General features: G+C 69.0%; 2 protein-coding genes across 3 annotated transcripts; one reads left to right on the forward strand and one right to left on the reverse strand.

Moving 5' to 3' along the window:
• Positions 1-2071: 2071 nt before the first annotated feature.
• PNKP (polynucleotide kinase 3'-phosphatase) lies at positions 2072-10409 on the forward strand. The gene is given in 17 exon segments (XM_087773182.1): positions 2072-2278; positions 3890-3936; positions 4757-5035; positions 5167-5246; positions 5352-5409; positions 6301-6406; positions 6519-6592; positions 7196-7244; positions 7532-7544; positions 7546-7600; positions 8397-8489; positions 8561-8657; positions 9041-9102; positions 9185-9294; positions 9423-9510; positions 9641-9702; positions 10190-10409. Coding segments are annotated over 17 exon segments (1521 nt in total). The 5' UTR covers positions 2072-2160; the 3' UTR covers positions 10320-10409.
• Positions 10378-19018, reverse strand: RUVBL2 (RuvB like AAA ATPase 2). 2 transcript variants are annotated; one of them, XM_087773179.1, is made up of 15 exons: positions 18911-19018; positions 18246-18294; positions 18029-18084; positions 17789-17930; positions 17577-17706; positions 17400-17466; positions 17173-17279; positions 15823-15916; positions 15612-15735; positions 14964-15058; positions 14751-14869; positions 14544-14663; positions 13285-13414; positions 12347-12461; positions 10378-10483 (listed from the first exon to the last, which is right to left on the reverse strand). In XM_087773179.1, the coding sequence occupies exons 1-15, from the start codon at positions 18920-18922 to the stop codon at positions 10458-10460; spliced, it is 1386 nt and encodes a 461-aa protein (XP_087629305.1). In that variant the 5' UTR covers positions 18923-19018; the 3' UTR covers positions 10378-10457. The 2 variants fall into 2 exon arrangements, with proteins under 2 accessions (XP_087629305.1, XP_087629306.1); XM_087773180.1 differs by having other exon boundaries at positions 10462-10483; positions 12352-12461.
• Positions 19019-19513: the final 495 nt, after the last annotated feature.

Raw genomic sequence — 19513 nt, forward strand, 5'->3', positions numbered from 1 at the left:
CAAACGAGGGTGCACGAGGGCGCACGAGGCCAAACGGGGCTGCACGAGGGCGCACGGGTGTGCACAAGGGCGCATGAGCACAAGTGAGGGTGCAGAAGGATAAACGAGGGTGCACGAGGGTGCACGAGGATGCACAAGGGTGCACGAGGATGCACGAGGACAAACAAGGGTGCACGAGGAAAAATCGGGCTGCACGAGGGCACAGAGAGGTGCACAAGGGTGCACGAGGGTGCACAAGGACAAGTAAGCGTGCACGAGGCTGCACGAGGCTGCAGGAGGCTGCAGGAGGACGCACAAGGACCTACGAGCCTGCACAAGGATGCACGAGGACGCACGGGGGTGCACAAGAGTGCCCAAGGTTGCACAGGAGCCTGCATGGGGCTGCACAAGGACAAGCGAGGCTGCACAAGCATGCACGAGGACGCACGAGGACGCACGAGGATGCACGAGGACACGTAAGGACGCATAAGGACGCACGAGGCTGCACAAGCGTGCACGAGGATGCAGGAGGACGCATGAGGGCACACGAGTGTGCCCGCAGCCGCACGAGGCTGCACAAGCGTGCACAAGCGTGCACGAGGCCACACGAGGCCGCACGAGCGTGCACGAGGCTGCAGGAGGACGCACAAGGACCTACGAGCGTGCACGAGGACGCACGAGGACGCACGGGGGGGTGCCCAAGCGTGCATGAGGGCACACGAGGACGCACGGGGGGTGCACGAGGACGCACGACGACCCCCCCCTCCCCCAGCTGAGGCGTCGCACGAGCGCGTGCTCACGGCAGCACCCTCCCCCCGCTCTTGTCTGCCGCCCCCCCCCCCCCCCCCCCGCCGGCACCTTCTTGGATTTCGCCGGCGGCCGCGGTGGCATCCGGGAACCCGATGCCGCACGGGCCCTCGTGCGATGCACGAGCGTGTGTGCGCGGGGGGCGGGGGGGGGGACACACAGGACGGCGACACCGGGTGTCCCCTGCGCTCGCGGTGGCCCCCAGGCCAATAAAGGTGACAGTCGGTGGCAGAGGGGGGGTCACGGGGACCCTCGTGCGAGGCCGGGGGGGTCACGGGGGTCCTCGTGCGAGGCCGGGCCTACCAGTGCCCCCTCCCAGTCCAAACCAGTTCCTCCCAGTGCCCCCCCCAGGGACTCCCAACCCCCCCCCCAGTGTCACCCAAGTCCCCTTCCAGCCTCGCCCAGTCCCCCCCAGTGCCCTCCCAGTGCCCCCCCAGTGACTCCCAGTCCAAACCAGTCCCTCCCAGTCCTTCCCAGTCCCCCCCCAGTCCGTCCCCAGCCTCTCCCAGCCCCTCCCAGTGTCCCCCAGTGCCTCCCAGCCTCTCCCAGACCAAACCAGTCCCTCCCGATGCCCCCACCAGTAACACCCAGTTCCCCCAGCCCCTCCCAGTCCTTCCTGGTGCCCCCCAGTCCCCTTCTAGCCTCTCCCAGTCCCCCCAGTGCCCCCCATTCCAAACCAGTCCCTCCCAGTGCCCCCCGCCTCCCCCAATCCAAACCAGTCCCTCCCAGTGCCCCCCTGCCTCTCCCAGTCCAAACCAGTCCCCTCCCACTGCCCCCCCGTGACTCCCAGTCCCCTTCCAGCCTCTCCCAGTCCCCCCCAGTGCCCCCCCATTCCAAACCAGTCCCTCCCAGTGCCCCCCAGCCTCTCCCAATCCAAACCAGTCCCTCCCAGTGCCCCCCAGAGACTCCCAGTCTCCCCAGCCTCTCCCAGTCCTTCCCAGTTCCCCTCCAGTCCCTTCCCAGCCTCTCCCAGTCCCCCCCAGTGCCCCCCCACTCCAAAGCAGTCCCTCCCAGTGTCCCCCAGTGCCCCCCCAGTCCCCTTCCAGCCTCTCCCAGTCTCCCCCCGCGTCCCCCCAGGCCCTCCCAGTCCCTCCCAATCCCTCCCAGTGCCCCCCCAGTCCTTCCCCCCCACCCCGGGAGGACCCAGTCGCCCCTGGAGGACCGACCCAGCCCTACACCGCCAGGGGGCGAGGTGGCGCCACACCCACCGGAAGCGGCGTGGCGGCAAGACCGGAAGCGCTGCTTGTTAACCGGAAGGGGCGGTGCGGGAAGACTGGGGGGGGGGCGGCGGAGGCAGAGGACCGGAACCGGAGGCCGGAAACGACGTAGCGGGGACCGGAGGGGGCGGGTCTAACGAGGTCACTTCCGGGGGCGATGCGGTGCGAGCTGCGGGGCGCGGGCGGGCCGGTGCCGCTGCCCGACGGCGAGAGCGTGGTGCTGGGCCGGGGGCCGCTCACCGGCGTCACCGACCGCAAGTGCTCCCGCGGCCAGGGTGCGTCCGGGCCCCGGGAGCCCCTCGGTTATCCCCGGGCACCTCCAGGCCCTCCCGGGAGCCCCCAGGCCCAGCCCCGGGGCACCGGGACCCCCTCAGCCCCTCCCGGGAGCCCCCAGGCCCAGCCCCGGGGCACCGGGACCCCCTCAGCCCCTCCCGGGAGCCCCCAGGCCCAGCCCCGGGGCACCGGGAACCCCTCAGCCCCTCCCGGGAGCCCCCAGGCCCGGGCACCGGGCACCGGGACCCCCTCAGCCCCTCCCGGGAGCCCCCAGGCCCGGGCACCGGGCACCGGGACCCCCTCAGCCCCTCCCGGGAGCCCCCAGGCCCAGCCCCCGGGCACCGGGACCCCCTCAGCCCCTCCCGGGAGCCCCCAGGCCCAGCCCCGGGGCACCGGGACCCCCTCAGCCCCTCCCGGGAGCCCCCAGGCCCAGCCCCGGGGCACCGGGACCCCCTCAGCCCCTCCCGGGAGCCCCCAGGCCCGGGCACCGGGCACCGGGACCCCCTCAGCCCCTCCCGGGAGCCCCCAGGCCCGGGCACCGGGCACCGGGACCCCCTCAGCCCCTCCCGGGAGCCCCCAGGCCCGGGCACCGGGCACCGGGACCCCCTCAGCCCCTCCCGGGAGCCCCCAGGCCCAGCCCCGGGGCACCGGGACCCCCTCAGCCCCTCCCGGGAGCCCCCAGGCCCAGTCCCCGGGCACCGGGACCCCCTCAGCCCCTCCCGGGAGCCCCCAGGCCCAGCCCCCGGGCACCGGGACCCCCTCAGCCCCTCCCGGGAGCCCCCAGGCCCAGCCCCGGGGCACCGGGACCCCCTCAGCCCCTCCCGGGAGCCCCCAGACCCATTCCCGGGGCACTGGGAGCCCCTCAGGCCCCCCTGGACCCCCCCGGGCACCGGGACCCCCTCAGGGCTCCCCTGGACCCCCCAAGGCCCAGCCCTGGGAGACCCCCCCACCCCGGCTCCCCGGGACGTCCTGGGCACCCCCAGGGACCCCCCCCCCGGCTCCCTGAGGTCTCCGGGACCCCCCAGGCACCCCCAGCCCCTGCGCCCCCTCCCCCGGGCCCCCCCCAGCCCCCCCCCAGCGCCCCCAGACCTGACCCTGGGGTCCCCTCTGGCTCCCCGGGACCCCCCAGTCCCCCCCCAGCACCCCCAGACCTGACCCTGGGGTCCCCTCTGGGTCCCTGGGACCCCCCAGGCCCCCCCCGAGCACCCCCAGGCTCAGCTCTGGGACCCCTGGGACCTCTCAGCCCCCTCCAGCGCCCCCAGACCTAACCCCAGGGACCCCCCAGTCCCCCCAGCACCCCCAGACCCGACCCTGGGGTCCCCTCTGGCTCCCCGGGACCCCCCAGGCCCCTCGAGCACCCCCAGACCCAGCTCTGGGACCCCCACACCTGCCTGGGCACCCCCAAACCCAGCCCCCCCCGCGGCTCCCAGGACCCCTCAGGCCGCCCTCCCAGGACCCCCCCCCCCATCCCTGTGGACCCCCAAACTTTCCCTGGGCACCCCCAAAGAGCCCCCCTCGGGGGAGCCGGACACCCCTGGGGACCCCCCCCACCTTTCCCCGTGTTGGGGGGGGCTCCGGGGTCCCCCATTTCTCACCTCACTTCCCCCTTACAGTGGAGATCGTGGCCAACTACGCCAAGGGCACGGCCCTGGTCATCCAGGTGGGTTTGGGGGGGCCCTGAAGGGGTTTGGGGGGCCCTGGGGGATTTGGGGGGCCCTGAAGGGGTTTGGAGGGGCCCTGGGGGATTTGGGGGGCCCTGAAGGGGTATGGGGGGTCTCTGGGGGGATTTGGGGGGCCCTGGGGGGTTTGGGGGGGCCCTGGGGGGATTTGGGGGGCCCTGAAGGGGTTTGGGGGGGACTCTGGGGGATTTGGGGGGCCCTGAGGGGGTTTGGGGGGGCCCTGGGGGATTTGGGGGCCCTGAGGGGGTTTGGGGGGGCCCTGGGGGATTTGGGGGGCCCTGAAGGGGTTTTGGGGGGGACCCTGAGGGGATTTGGGGGGACCCTGAGGGGGTTTGGGGCGTCCCTGGGGGGATTTGGGGGGGCCCTGGGGGGTTTGGGGGGCCCTGAGGGGGTTTGGGGGGGCCCTGGGGGGATTTGGGGGGATCGTGGGGGATCTGGGGGGCCCTGGGGGATTTGGGGGGCCCTGAGGGGGTTTGGGGGGGCCTGGGGGATTTGGGGGCCGTGAGGGTGTTTGGGGGGTCCCTGGGGGATTTGGGGGGGCCTGAGGGGGTTTGGGGGGGTCTTGGGGGGCTCGGGGGTCATTTGGGGGGCAGCAGGGCTGGCGGGGGGTGGGGGGCACTTGGGGGTCTCAGGGCAATTTTGGGGGGCCCGGGGTGATTTGGGGCGGATTTGAGGCCGGGGGAGGGGGGGGGGCTTTGAGGTGATTTGAGGGGGGCTAAAGACTTTGGGGGGTGGGAATTGAGGGGGTGACCCCAGGGGGTTTTGGGGGCCCCCCTGATGCTGCCCTCCCCCCCCCAACAGCGAGGAGTGAACCCCACTTCTGTGGGGGGGGCAGCGCTGGGCCGGGGGGGTCGCGCCACCCTCCGCCCCGGCCAGACCCTCTGCTTGGTCAACGGGCTTTACCCCTACCAACTTCACGTCGAGGGGTCCCCCCGACCCCCCAAACGCCCCCCAGCCCCCCACATCCCCTCCCCCACTCCGGGGGGCCCCCCCAAATCCCCGACCCCCCCCCGCGCCGCTTGGCACCACGACGGCTCCCTCCTCATCTTCACCCCCGCCGGCGTCCTCCCCAGCGCTCAGGTACATCCCCGTTTCGGGGGGTTCCCCTCCATTTTCGGGGTCCTCTTTTTTTCTCGGGGGGGGTCCCCCATTCTCCTGGGCGTCCCCCCTTTTTGGGGGGCCCCCCCTTAACCCCCCCCCGGCCCCCCCAGATCGCCGGGTTCGACCTGGATGGCACCCTCATCACCACCAAGTCGGGGAAGGTTTTTCCCACCGGCCCCGATGACTGGAGGTGAGGGGGAGTTTTGGGGGGGCCCTGGGGGGGTGCGGGGGGGGGGGGGCTCCTTGGTGCTATTTTGGGGTGCTCCACCCCATTTTTATCCCCCCCCCCCCGCAGGATTTTGTACCCTGAGATTCCCAAGAAGCTGAAGCAGCTGCAGAGCGATGGGTATAAGGTACGGCCCCCCCAAACCCCCACTGAACCCCCCAAGACCCCCCCAAGCCTCTCGGGGGCCCCCCCAAACCCCCACTGACCCCCCCAAGCCTCTCTGGGCCCCCCCAAACCCCACTGACCCCCCAGAGCCCCCCAAACCCCACTGAACTCCTCCAGCTCCTCCTGGGACCCCCCAAAGCCCCCCAGGACCCCCCTCAGGGCTCCCCCAAACCCCCACTGACCCCCCCAAGACCCCCCCAAGCCTCTCTGGGCTCCCCCAGACCCCCACTGACCCCCGCCAGGGCCCCCCAAACCCCACTGAACCCCTCCAGCTCCCCCTGGGACCTCCCTTAGCTCCCCAGAACCCTGCTGGGGCCCCCCAGACCCCCAGGACGCCCCCCCAGGGCCCCCCAAACCCCACTGACCCCCCCAGGGCCCTCTGGTTCCCCCCCCCAGACCCCACTGCCCCCCCCAGGGCCCCCCAGCACCCCACTGAACCCCTCCAGCTCCCCCTGGGACCCCCTTTGGGAGCCCCCCAGACCCTCAGGACTCCCCCAGGGCCCCCCCAAACCCCACTGACCCCCCCAGGGCCCTCTGGTTCCCCCCCCAGACCCCACTGCCCCCCCGAGGGCCCCCCAGCACCCCACTGAACCTCTCCAGCTCCCCCTGGGACCCCCTTTGGGGGCCCCCCAGACCCTCAGGACCCCCCCCAGGGCCCCCCCAAACCCCACTGACCCCCCCCAGGGCCCTCTGGTTCCCCCCCCAGACCCCACTGCCCCCCAGGGCCCCCCAGCACCCCACTGAACCTCTCCAGCTCCCCCTGGGACCCTCTTTGGGGGCCCCCCAGGCCCCCCCAAACCCCACTGCCCCCCAAGACCCTCCCCAACCCCCCTTTGCCCCCCTCCCCCCCCAGCTCGTCGTCTTCACCAACCAACTGGGGATCTCCCGCGGCCGCCTGCAACCCAGCGTCTTCAAGGCCAAGGTGGAGGCGGTGACCCAGCGGCTGGGGCTGCCCCTCCAGGGCAGCGGGGGCCCCCTGGGCCCCCCCCAATCTCAGGGGACCCCCCAGACCCCCTGGGGTTGTGGGGGACCCCCCCGAGCTGTTTTGCCCCCCCCTCCCCCCCCCAAAATAGGTGTTCGTGGCGACTGGGCCGGGGATCTATCGGAAACCCGTGCTGGGAATGTGGGATTACCTCTGCGAGAAGGTGAGGGGGGACTGGGAGGGCACTGGGAGCTACTGGGAGGGCACTGGGAACTGAGGGTGGACACTGGGAGGGTGCTGGGAGCTGCTGGGGAGCACTGGGAGGGGACTGGGAGCTACTGGGGGTGCACTGGGAGGTGTTGGGGGGCACTGGGAGCTGCTGGGGGGACTGGGGGGGAGCTGGGAGCTGCTAGGTGGGTGCTGGGAACTGGGAGAGGGCACTGGGTGGGAGTGGAGAACACTGGGAGCTCTTGGGGGGTACTGGGAACTACTGGGAGAGCACTGGGAGGACACTGGGAGCTGCTGAGGGGGCTCTGGGCGCTATTGGGTGATGCTGGGAGGGTGCTGGGGGCTACTGGGAGGGTGCTTGGAAGTGCTGGGGGGACAGTGGGAGCTGCTGGAGGGGACTGGGAGGCACTGGGAGCTTTGGGAGGGGACTGGGAGAGCACTGGGAGCTACTGGGGGGGACACTGGGAGCTGTTGGGCGGCAGAGAGGGTACTGGGAGGAGCTGGGGGGCACTGGGAGCTTGGGGGGGGGGCACTGGGATGAACTGGGAGGGCACTGGGAGCTGGGGGGGAGGGTGACTGGTTTTGGGGTCTCCCCCAGGCGAACGGGGACGTGACGGTGTCGGTGCCTGACAGCCTCTACGTGGGGGGTGAGCGGGGACGGGGGGTTTTGGGGGGCTCCTGGGGGGTTTGGGGGGTCCCAGGGGGCTTTGGGGGACACTGGGGTGGCCTTAGGGTGCTGGGGGGGCATTTGGGGGGTCCGGGGGGGGCTGGGGGGCTCCTGGGGGTTGGGGGGTCCTGGGGGGGTCCCAGGGGGCTTTGGGGGACACTGGGGTGGCCTTAGGGTGCTGGGGGGGGGCATTGGGGGGGTCCTGGGGGGGTTTGGGGGGCCCGGGGTGGTTTGGGGTCCCATTTTTTCTTGGCCCCCCCCCCCCAGATGCCGCCGGCCGCCCCGAACTGGGCCCCTGGGCGCAAGAAGAAGGATTTCTCCTGCAGCGACCGCCTGGTGCGGCCCCCCCAAATCCCCAGGGACCCCCCAAATCCCCGGGGACCCCCCCCCGGCCCCCCCAAATCCCCAGGGACCCCCCAAATCCCCGGGGACCCCCCGGCCCCCCCAAATCCCCAGGGACCCCCCAAATCCCCGGGGACCCCCCCCGGCCCCCCCAAATCCCCAGGGACCCCCCAAATCCCCGGGGACCCCCCGGCCCCCCAAATCCCCAGGAACCCCCCAAATCCCTGGGGACCCCCCGGCCCCCCCAAATCCCCAGGGACCCCCCAAATCCCTGGGGACCCCCCCCGGCCCCCCAAATCCCTGGGGACCCCCCGGCCCCCCAAATCCCCAGGGACGCCCCCAAATCCCCGGGGACCCCCTGGCCCCACAAATCCCCAGGGACCCCCCAAATCCCTGCCCCCCCCAGCCCCCCCAAATCCCTGGGGAACTCCCCTGTGCCCCCCCCGTGTATCCCCAGCTCCCATCCCTCCCAGTTCCCTCCCAGTTTGCTCCCAGTGATCTCCTAGTCCCTCCCAGTTTGCTTCCATTTCCTCCCAGTGGGCTCCCAGTTGCTCCCAGAAGCTCCAGTTTGCTCCCAATCCCTCCCAGTGTCTCACAGATTTCTTCCAGTCCCTCCCAGTGACCTCCCAGTTTGCTTCCGTTCCCTTCCAGCGGGCTCCCAGTCCCTCCCAGAAACCCCAGTTTGCTCCCAGTCCCTCCCAGTCTGCTTCCAGCCCCCCTCAGTGGGCTCCCAGGACCCCCCAGTTTACTCCCAGTCCCCCCAGTTAGTGACCCACCCTCCCTCCACCAGTTTGCCCTCAACGCGGAGCTGCGCTTCCACACGCCAGAGGAATTCTTCCTGGGCTGGGCGCCCGCGCCCTTCGACCTGCCGACCTTTGACCCTGTGAGTGACCCCCCGCTGCCTCTGCCTTGTGGCTGACCTCTGACCCTTGACCTTTGACCCTTGACCCACAGCGCCAGCTTGACCCCAAGGCTCCGCTCTATGACCCCCCTGACGCCCCCCTGCTCTCCACCAACCCCGAGGTGGTGGTGGCCGTTGGCTTCCCTGGAGGTGAGTGACCTCTGACCCCTGACCTCCACCCTGACCCCAAACCCTGACCCTTGACCCCAAACCTGACCCCGACCCTTAACTCTGACCCTAATCCTAAACTCTGACCCCCCCAACCCTGACCTCTGACCTTCAACCCTGACCCAACCCCAACCCTGACCTCTGACCTTCAACCCTGACCCTAACCTTGACCTCTGACCTTCAACCCTGACCCTTGACCTCCAAGCCTGACCTCTGACCTCCCACCCCAACCACCCTAACCCCTGACTTCCACTTGCCAACCTTGACCCCAACCCTGACCCTTGACCTTCAACCCTGACCCCCCCAGCCTTGACCCCTGACCCCCGACCCTGACCCCCCCAACCTTGACCTCTGACCCCTCCCAGCCGGCAAGTCAACCTTCCTGAAGACCCACTTCGTCCCCGCGGGTTACACCTACGTCAACCGGGTAACGGGGGGGTCAGAGGAGGTCAGGAGGGGTCAAGGGTCAAGATTGACCCCCCCGTGACCCCGCCGTGACCCCCCCCCAGGACACGCTGGGCTCCTGGCAGCGCTGCGTGGCCGCCTGCGAGGCCGCCCTGGCCCGCGGCCGCCCCGTGGCCGTCGACAACACCAACCCCGACCCCGAATCGCGACAGAGGCGAGTCCCGGGGGGGGGGGGGGCAGGGGGGCTTCCCCACGTCGTGGGGGGGGGGGGTCCCCCAAATTTTGGGGATCCCCCTGGGGTTTTGGGGGCCCCCCTGACCCCCCCCCCCCCCCCCCCCCCAGGTACGTGGCCTGCGCCCGGGCGGCCGCCGTCCCCTGCCGCTGCCTCCATTTCACCGCCAGCCTGGAGCAGGCGCGACACAACTGCCGGGTGAGGGGGGTTTGGGGGGGGCCCTGGGGGGGTCCCCGACACCTCCCGGGGGTGGGGGAGGGTCCTGGCCCCTCCCCCAGCCCCCCCCGACCCCCCTTTTTCTGTGTCGTGTGTCCCGTCCCCCCCAAAGTTTCGGGATATGACGGAGAGCGGCCACGCCCCCGTGACCGACGTCGTCCTGCATGGCTACAGGTAAGGGGGGGGCTGGGGGGTTTGGGGGGGTCCTGGGGGGGTCCCGGGGGGTTTGGGGGTCCCTAGTGGAGGGTTGGGGGGCTGGGGAGGTTTGGGGGGTCCAGGGGAGTTTTGGGGGGTCCAGGGGTGTTTGGGGGGTCCTGGTGGAGGGTTGGGGGGCTGGGGAGGTTTGGGGGGTCCAGGGTTGGGTTTGGGGGGTCCAGGGGAGTTTTGGGGGGTCCAGGGGTGTTTGGGGGGGTCCTGGGGGGGTTGGGGAGGGTTGGGGGGTCCAGGGTTGGGTTTTGGGGGGGACCCTGGGGGTTGGGGGGTGTTTTGGGGGGTCCAGGGGTGTTTTTAGGGGGCCCTGGGGTTTTGGGGGGCCCCCACTCAGCTCCCTCCCCCCCCGGCCCAAACTCTCTTGGTTTTACCCCATTCCCCCCCCCATTCCCCTGGATTCCCCCCTAATCCCGCCCCTCCCCCCTATCCCGCCCCTCCCCCCCCCCCCCAGGAGCCGCTTCGTCGCCCCCTCCCCCACCGAGGGCTTCGCCCAGGTCCTGCGCGTCCCCTTCGTCCCCCATTTTGGGGACCCCGCCGACCCCCGACGCCGACGCCTCTTCTACCAGTTCAGCGACGGATGAGACCCCCCCCTCCCCCCCCCCCCCCGTCGCCCCCCAATAAAGGTGCCGCCCATCCCCCCCCCAGGGACCCAGCCTCCGGCTCCAAATCGGGGTTTATTTTACAAAGTGGGGGGAAGGGCGGGGGGGGGGAGGGGTGGCTCACGGCGTTTCCATGGTTTCACCCTCTGGGAAGAGACGGGGGAGGGGATGGGGACACCGTCAGGGACGCCCGGGTGTCCCTGTATCCCCCCATGTCCCCGTCCCCCCATGTCCCCGTGTCCCCCCGTGTCCCCATGTCCCCCCATGACCCCGTGGCCCCCTGTCCCCCTCTGTCCCCCCATCCCCCATATCCCCGTGTCCCCCCATGTCCCTGTGTCCCCCCGTATCCCCCCATGTCCCCCTGTCCCCCCGTGTCCCCCCATCCCCCATATCCCCCTGTCCCCCCATGTCCCCGTGTCCCTCTGTCCCCCCGTGTCCCTGTGTCCCCCCCATGTCCCCGTCCCCCGTGTCCCCCCATATCCCCGTGTCCCCCCTGTCCCCCCCGTGTCCCCCCATATCCCCGTATCCCCGTCCCCCCCATGTCCCTGTGTCCCCCCGTGACCCCCATGTCCCCCTGTCCCCCCCCATGTCCCTGTGTCCCCCTGTGTCCCCCCATCCCCCATATCCCCCTGTCCCCCCATGTCCCCGTGTCCCTCTGTCCCCCCTGTCCCCCTGTGTCCCCCCCATGTCCCCGTCCCCCGTGTCCCCCCATCTCCCCGTGTCCCCCCGCCCCGCCCATGTCCCTGTGCCCCCCCGTGACCCCCATGTCCCCCTGTCCCCCCCATGTCCCTGTGTCCCCCCGTGTCCCCCCATCCCCCATATCCCCGTCCCCCCATGTCCCTCTGTCCCCCCGTGTCCCCCCTGTCCCCCCCCATGTCCCCCCATATCCCCATGTCCCCCTGTCCCCCCCATGTCCCTGTGTCCCCCCATATCCCCCCATGTCCCCCTGTCCCCCCCATGTCCCTGTGTCCCCCCGTGTCCCCCCATCCCCCATATCCCCCTGTCCCCCCATGTCCCCGTGTTCCTCTGTCCCCCCGTGTCCCCCCTGTCCCCCTGTGTCCCCCCCATGTCCCCGTCCCCCGTGTCCCCCCATATCCCCGTGTCCCCCTGTCCCCCCATGTCCCTGTGTCCCCCCGTGACCCCCATGTCCCCCTGTCCCCCCATGTCCCTGTGTCCCCCCCGTGTCCCCCCATCCCCCATATCCCCCTGTCCCCCCATGTCCCCGTGTCCCTCTGTCCCCCCGTGTCCCCCCTGTCCCCCTGTGTCCCCCCCATGTCCCCGTCCCCCGTGTCCCCCCATATCCCCGTGTCCCCCTGTCCCCCCATGTCCCTGTGTCCCCCCGTGACCCCCATGTCCCCCTGTCCCCCCCATGTCCCTGTGTCCCCCCGTGTCCCCCCATCCCCCATATCCCCGTCCCCCCATGTCCCTCTGTCCCCCCGTGTCCCCCCTGTCCCCCCCATGTCCCCCCATATCCCCATGTCCCCCTGTCCCCCCCATGTCCCTGTGTCCCCCCGTATCCCCCCATGTCCCCCTGTCCCCCCCATGTCCCTGTGTCCCCCCGTGTCCCCCCATCCCCCATATCCCCCTGTCCCCCCATGTCCCCGTGTCCCTCTGTCCCCCCGTGTCCCCCCTGTCCCCCTGTGTCCCCCCCATGTCCCCGTCCCCCGTGTCCCCCCATATCCCCGTGTCCCCCTGTCCCCCCATGTCCCTGTGTCCCCCCGTGACCCCCATGTCCCCCTGTCCCCCCATGTCCCTGTGTCCCCCCCGTGTCCCCCCATCCCCCATATCCCCCTGTCCCCCCATGTCCCCGTGTCCCTCTGCCCCCCCGTGTCCCCCCATATCCCCGTGTCCCCCTGTCCCCCCCATGTCCCTGTGTCCCCCCGTGACCCCCATGTCCCCCTGTCCCCCCATGTCCCTGTGTCCCCCCGTGACCCCCATGCCCCCCTGTCCCCCCCATGTCCCCCCATGTCCCCCTGTCCCCCCGTGTCCCCCTGTCCCCCCCGCCTCACTCAGCTCGTTGAAGAGGAAGGCCTCCTGGTACTCCCGCATGTACTGGGTGGAGCGCGACTCGTCCAGGAACAGGGAGTAGACGCGCTTGATGTCCTCCACCTGCACCTCCGCCCCCTGCCGCACGCGGGGGGGGACCCCCGAATGTGGGGGGACCCCAAAACCCCCCCCCCACAAATCCCCCCCCCAGTGCCCCCACAACGCCCCTCGGGATCCCTCCCGGCTCACTCACACATCAGCCCCCCCCCCCCCCCCCCCCCAATCCTCATGGGACCCCCAAATGCCCCCCCCGACCCCCCTGGACCCCTCCAACCCCCCCAAACCCCCCTGGGGTCCCACCCAAACCCCTCAGACCCCCCAAACCCCCCTGGGTCACCCCAAACCCCCTCAGAACCCCTCCAGGGCCCCCAAACCCCCTCAGAGCCCCCCCAAACCCCCCTGGGGTCCCCCCCCCCAAACCCCTCAGACCCCCCTCAAACCCCCCTGGGACCTCCACAAACCCCTCAGGGCCCCCAGGGCCCCCAAACCCCCTCAGAGCCCCCCAAACCCCCCTGGGGTCCCCCCAAACTCCTCAGAGCCCCCTGACCCCCCAAACCCCCCTGGGACCTCCACAAACCCCTCAGGGCCCCCCAGGGCCCCCAAACCCCCTCAGAGCCCCCTGACCCCCCAAACCCCCCTGGGACCTCCACAAACCCCTCAGGGCCCCCCCAGGGCCCCCAAACCCCCTGGGGTCCCCCCAAACTCCTCAGAGCCCCCTGACCCCCCAAACCCCCCTGGGACCTCCACAAACCCCTCAGGGCCCCCCCAGGGCCCCCAAACCCCCTCAGACCCCCCCAAACTCCCCTGGGACCTCCACAAACCCCTCAGACCTCCTCCCAGGGCCCCCCCAAACTCCCCCGGACCCCCCCCCCCCAAAAGAAGGGGCGCCCGCACCCCGCACCTTGCGCTTGCGGGCCACCAGGCTGGCGGCGGTGATCAGCTGGATGGCGTAGCGCAGCGAGGTCTCCAGCCCGATGCGCGTCAGCACCGAGTAGGCGTCTTCCGTCATCTCCACGTCCTCCTCCTCGCACCTGGGGGGGGTGGGGGGCACCCCAAAAGGATGAGGGGATACCCCGAGATTTTTGGGGTGTCTTAAGGTGTTGGAGGAGCACCCCGAGGGGGATAAAGGGCACCCAGGGGGGTTTTGGGGAGGATCCTGGGGGTGTTTGGGGGGTACCCCAAGATGTTGGGGGACACCCCGAGGTGTTGGGGGGTTGCCTGGGGGTGTTGGGGGGCACCCTGGGGGTGTTTGGGGGTACCCCAAGATGTTGGGGGACACCCCGAGGTGTTGGGGGGTTGCCTGGGGGTGTTGGGGGCACCCTGGGGGTGTTTGGGGGGTACCCCAAGATGTTGGGGGACACCCCGAGGTGTTGGGGGGTTGCCTGGGGGTGTTGGGGGGCACCCTGGGGGTGTTTGAGGGGCACCCCAAGGTGTTGGAGGGCACCCTGAGGTGTTGGGGGGGGGCTGGGGGTGTTTGGGGTTGCCTGGGGGTGTTTGAGGGGCACCCCAAGGTGGTGTGGGGCACCCTGAGGGGGATAAGGGGCACCCAGGGGGTTTTGGGGAGGACCCTGGGGGTGTTTGGGGGGGGGGTACCCCAAGATGTTGGGGGTCACCCCAAGGTGGTTAAGGGCCACCCCAAGGTGTTGGGGGGCAGCCTCAGGGGGTTATGGGGTACCCCAGGGGTGTTTGGAGGGTGCCCCAAGGTGTTGTGGGGTACCCAGGAGGGTTAGGATGCACCCAGGGGTGTTGGGGGGCACCCAGGTGGGCAGTTGGGGGGGACTTGGGGGTGTGGAGGGGCACCCCAAGGTGGTTAGGGGGCACCCCAGGGGGTGTTTGGGGGGTACCCCAAGATATTGGGGGGCACCCTGAGAGGATTGGGGGTACCCCAAGGTGTTAGGAACACCCTGAGGGGGTTAGGGGACACCCCAGGGGTGTTTGTGGGTGCTTGGGAGAGTTAGGGGGACACCCATGATTATTGGGGGGCACCCAGCGGTGTCAGGGAGCACCCAGGGGCATTGGGGGGCACCCAGGGGCATTGGGGAGCACCCAAGGGACTCTCCCACCCCCTGGAGCAGCTGGGGGGGGGGGGTGTCAATGTGGGTCTGGGGGTGCCCCGTGGGGCACGGGGGTATCTGGGGGGGTTTTGGGGGGGGCCCCCACCTTATCTTGAGGATCTGTTTGGTCTCCTTGTCGCTGTAGGGCGCGGTGGAGATGATGAGCAGGCGGTCGAGGAGATCGATGGGGAGCCCGTGGGGGCTCTGGTAGTTGGTTCCCCGAATCCTGGGGGTGGGAGAAGGCAAAGGGGGGGTCGGGGGGGGTCCCCTGCACCCCAAATTCCCCCCCAAGCCCTCCCCAAAAGTCCCCTACCGGGTGATGCCGCGGTTGGTGGCCATGATGAGGACGGGCGCCATGTCGCTCTCCAACGCCCGGTTGAGGAAGGAGAAACATTCGATGTCCAACATGTGAACCTCATCGATGAACAGAACCTGGGGGGGGCCCGGGGGGGGGTTATGGGGGTCTTGGGGGAGCCCCGGGGGGGTTATGGGGGTCTTGGGGGGGCCCCCCGTGTCCCCAGCTCACCCCTGGGATGACTTCGGCTTTGCCTTCCTCGCGCCACTCGGCCACCTTGGCGTTGATCTGCTCCCGCACCTCCGTCTTAATCTCCCCCGTGTCGCCTGTGGGGGAGTTGGGGGGGGGGGTATGGGGGGCTGGGGGGTGTCATGGGGGGCCGGGGGGGTTATGGGGGGCTGGGGGGTGTCATGGGGGGCCGGGGGGGTTATGGGGGGCTGGGGGGTGTCATGGGGGGCCGGGGGGGTTATGGGGGGCTTGGGGGGTGTCATGGGGGGCTGGGGGGGTTATGGGGTGCTGGGGGTGTCATGGGGGGCTGGGGGGGTTATGGGGGGCTTGGGGGGGTTATGGAGGGCTGGGGGGGGGGGGTTATGGGGCAGAGAGAACACTTAGGGGGCACCTGAGAAGAGCGTGAGGGAGCTCTGGGCTGGATGGGGGGCAGTTATGGGGTCCCAGGAGCAGTTGGGGGGCAGTTATGGGGCGGGGGGGCAGTTAGGGGGCGGGGGGCAGTTATGGGGCACTCAGGTGCACCCAAGAACAGCACAAGGAAGCTCTGGGCTGGATAAGGGGCAGTTTGGGGCTGCCGGGAGCAGTTGGGGGGCAGGAGGGGCAGTTGGGGGGCAGCTGTGGGGCAGCAGGGGGGGGGGGGGGGGGGCGTACCCGAGAAGAGCGCGAGGAATCCCTGCGTGCGGCTGTTGATGACGTCGATCTCGTGCAGCGAGACGGTGTGCACCACCTCCTTCCGCTTCTGCAGCTCCCCGTCGGGGCACTGCACGAACTTCGTCTGCGCGGGGAGGGGGGGGGAAAAAGGGGGTTCAGGGTCACCCCCAAACCCCCTCCTGCCCCCCCCCAGGCGCCCCCCAACTCCCACCTGCGACCCCATGGCGTCGTAGTCCCGCGCCCGGGTGAAGGAGCGACCCAGTTTGGAGATCTTCCCCGTCGCCTTATCGATGGTGATGACGTCCCTGAGGGGGGAAATCACCGTCATTTTGGGGTGTCCCCCCCCCCATTTTGGGGTCCCCGGGGGGGCTCCCCCCCCCCAATATCCTTTTACGCGTTTTACCCTTTTTCCCCCCCCCTATTTCACAATTTTTCACCCCAATTTCAGCTTCCTTCCCCTTCCTTTAAAGCAAGCTGTTGTTTTTGGGGGGTCCCACCTGAAAATGGGGGTTTTTACCCCAAAATGAGACACTTTCACCCCACTTTAGGCCTCTTTCACCCCATTTTCCCCGTTTTTTACCCCGTTTGTGACCTCTTCATCCCATTTTCAAGCTCTTTCACCCCATTTTTAGCTTTTTTTATTCTACTTCTATATTTTCTAACCCATTTGGAGGCTTTCTTTGCCCCATTTTTGGGCTTTTCTACCCCATTTTTCAACCGTTTTTTTTGCATTTTCCCAACAATTTTCAGGGTTTTTTTACCACATTTCTGGTTTTTTTCACCGCATTTGGGGTTTTTCAGCCCCATTTTCAGGCTCTTTAACCCCATTTTGGAGCTTTTTCAACCCATTTGGGTTTTTTTTCCACAAAATTTAGGCTTTTTCACCCCATTTTCTGTGTTTTTCACCCCATTTTCTGCGTTTTCCGCTATTTCTGTTTTCCTTTACCAAATCCCAGGGGTTTCCATACCATCTGTGGCATTTTCCAACCCATTTTCACACTTTTTCACCCCGTTTTCACAATTTGGGGGGGATTTCACCCCATTTTTAGGCTTTTCCTCCCCAATTTCCACCCCACCTCCACCTATTTTACCCCATTTTGGAGTTTTTCACCCCATTTCCCGCTTGCATCACCCCACTTCGGACCCCCCCCACCCCATTTCAGACTCCCCCCACCCCACTTTGGGGTCCATTTTAGGTTCCCCCCCCTCCATTTCGGGGTCCCTCACCCCATTTTTGGGGTCCCCCACCCCAATTTCGGGCTCCCCCCACCCCATTCCAATGTCCCAGATGCCATTTTGGGCTCCCCCTACCCCCTTTCGCTGTCTCATTTTAGGGTGTCCCCCCCAATTTTGGGGTCCCCCTTTCAATTTCAGGGTCCCCCTACCCCATTTCCAGCTCCCCCTGCCCCATTTCAGGGTCCCAGACGCCATTTTGGGCTCCCTCTGCCCCATTTTGGCGGCCATTTTGAGGTGCGTTTCAGGGTCCCCACCCAAATTTCAGAGTTCCCCCAATTTCAGGGTTCCCCCTCCCCCAATTTTGGGGTGTTCCCCCCTCACTCACCCCGCTTGCACCTTCTCCTTGGTCAGTGACTCGATCATCTTGGTGCCCAGGTCGTAAATCGTCTCCATCTCGGTGGTCTTCAGCGTCAGCTTCCCCACCTTGGTACCCTGCAGACGTGGGGGATTTTTGGGGTACCCTGAGGGATTTTGGGGTGCCCTGAGGGATTTCGGGGTGCCCTGAGGGATTTGGGGGGTGGGGAGGGATTAGGGGGCTGTGAGACCCCTCACCGTGCCGGTCGCCGGCCGATCGATCTGAATCTCCACCACTTCACCTTCGATGATCTCTGTCTCCTCCCTGCGAATCAAAAATAACAAAAATGAGCGGGGAGAGCCCAAAAATGGGTGGGGGGAGCCCCAAAAATGGGTGGGGGGAGCCCCAAAAATGGGTGGGGGGGCGACGCTAACTTGATGCGGACGCCGATGGAGCGGCGGAAGGCCTGGGTGAGAGCTTCGGTGCGGCTCATCTCCAAGGAGAAGATCTCGCTGCCGGCGATGGCGGTGAAGGGGGTGTCGGGACCCAACGCCTGCGCCATCCCTGGGGGACGTTTGGGGACATTTGGGGACAAAGCCACCAAGGGGGTGGGACAAGGGGGGGGGGACACACACGTTTGCCGCACCCATGGCGATGGCGGTTTTGCCGGTGCCGGGTTGGCCGGCGATGAGGACGGCTCTGCCGGCGATTTTTCCTTCTTTAATCATCTCCAAAATGACGCCGGCGGCGCGACGAGCCGCTAATTGTCCCACCATCCCTTGGGAAACCTGGGGGGGGGGGGGGGTGTGTGTAAAGGGGGGGTTTGGGGGGGCTGCACCCCCAAATTGACCCCCCCACCCCACCCTGGGGGTGTCACCCCCGTTACCTGTCGGGGCTCCAGGGCATCGTCCAGGCCCAGGCCGCGGATGTGGGAGTGGGCGCCTGGAGGGGAGGGGGGGTCGTAAAGTGGGGTGAGCCCCCTCCAAAATGGGGTGGGACCCCCCCAAAATGGGGGTGGGACCCCCCCCCAAAGGGAGGGGGACACCCCTAAAGTGGGGGGGGATACCCTTAAAGTGAGGTGGGGACCCCCCCTCGTCGCTCACCGATGCGTTCGATCCTGGTGACGTCCCGGACCTCTGGCACCTTCGTGGTCTGGGGGGGTGGGAAAGGGTTGGGGACCCCCCCAGGGCTCCCCCAAATCACCTTCCCCCCGCCAGCACCCCCAAGACCCCCCCCAACCCCTGCTGACCCCCCCAAATCAGGGCCCCCCGTCTTTTCCTGCCCTACTGATCCCCCCGCCGCCTCCTCTGAGTTGTTCCCCCCCAAGGCCCCCCCAAGACCCTTAGGGCCCCCCCATATCCCCCCAGTCCCTCAGGACCCCCCCAATCCCCTCAGGACCCCCTAAGTGCCCCTCATATCCCCCCAGACCCTCAAGACCCCCCCCCCATCCCCTCAGGACCCCCTAAGGTCCCCCCAGCCCCTCATGGACCCCCCCCAGACTCCCCCAAATCCCCTCAGAACCCCCGGCCCCCCCATCCCCTCAGGGCCCCCCAAGGCCCCCCATCCCCTCACAGACCCCCCCATATCCCCCCCATCCCCTCAGGGCCCCCCCCAAATCCCCTCCAGTCCCTCACAGACCCCCCGATCCCCTCAGGACCCCTTCCCGGACCCCCCCCCATCCCCTCAGGGCCCCCCAAGGCCCCCCATCCCCTCACAGGCCCCTCATAGCCCCCCCCCCCCATCCCCTCAGGGCCCCCCCGGCCCGCACCGCCGTTGCCATGGCGCCGCTCGCTCCGCGCTGCCCTCGCGCTCGCCTGGCGCGCGCCGGAAGTGGCGTGCTGGGGCGGGAAACGGGAGGGGTGGGGCGGGGAGGCGGAGCGGCCGCTCTGGCGGTTCCTCTCGATGGTGCGCGGTCCTCCAGAACCGCCCCGGTCTCCTGGGGCGGGGGTGCTGCCCCACAGCCCGGCCTGTGCCCCATAGCCTGCCCTATAGCTACCCTATAGCTACCCTACAGCCCCATAGGCTGCCCCACAGCTGCCCCGTAACCCCATAGCCTGCCCTATAGCTACCCCGCAGCCCCATAACCAGCCCCAGAGCTGCCCCATAGCCCCGGCCTGCCCCACAGCTGCCCCATAGGTACCCCACAGCCCCATAGCCTGCCCCAGAGCTGCCTTAGAGTTGCCGCACAGCCCCATAGCCTGCCCTATAACTTCCCTAAAGCTGCCCCATAGCCCCTACTTGCCCCATAGGCCACCCATGGGTACCCCACAGACCCGTACCCTGCCCTATAGCTAATTCCATAGCTGCCCCATAGCTTCTGCCTGCCCCATAGCTGCCCCATAGCCCCTCAATCCCCTCCCCCACAATGGGC

This window comes from Nipponia nippon, unplaced genomic scaffold (assembly GCF_047370975.1).
Source record: "Nipponia nippon isolate SJK-2023a ecotype South Korea unplaced genomic scaffold, ASM4737097v1 scaffold_38, whole genome shotgun sequence".
NCBI classification, from domain to species: domain Eukaryota; kingdom Metazoa; phylum Chordata; class Aves; order Pelecaniformes; family Threskiornithidae; genus Nipponia; species Nipponia nippon.

Excerpts from the sequence above, each read along its gene's own strand:
- RUVBL2 (XM_087773179.1), bottom strand. Across the intron at positions 17,280-17,399 it reads ATCGGCCGGCGACCGGCACG|GGTACCAAGGTGGGGAAGCT; the intron begins GTGAGGGGTCTC and ends CCACGTCTGCAG. Across the intron at positions 15,736-15,822 it reads ACGACGCCATGGGGTCGCAG|ACGAAGTTCGTGCAGTGCCC; the intron begins GTGGGAGTTGGG and ends CTCCCCGCGCAG.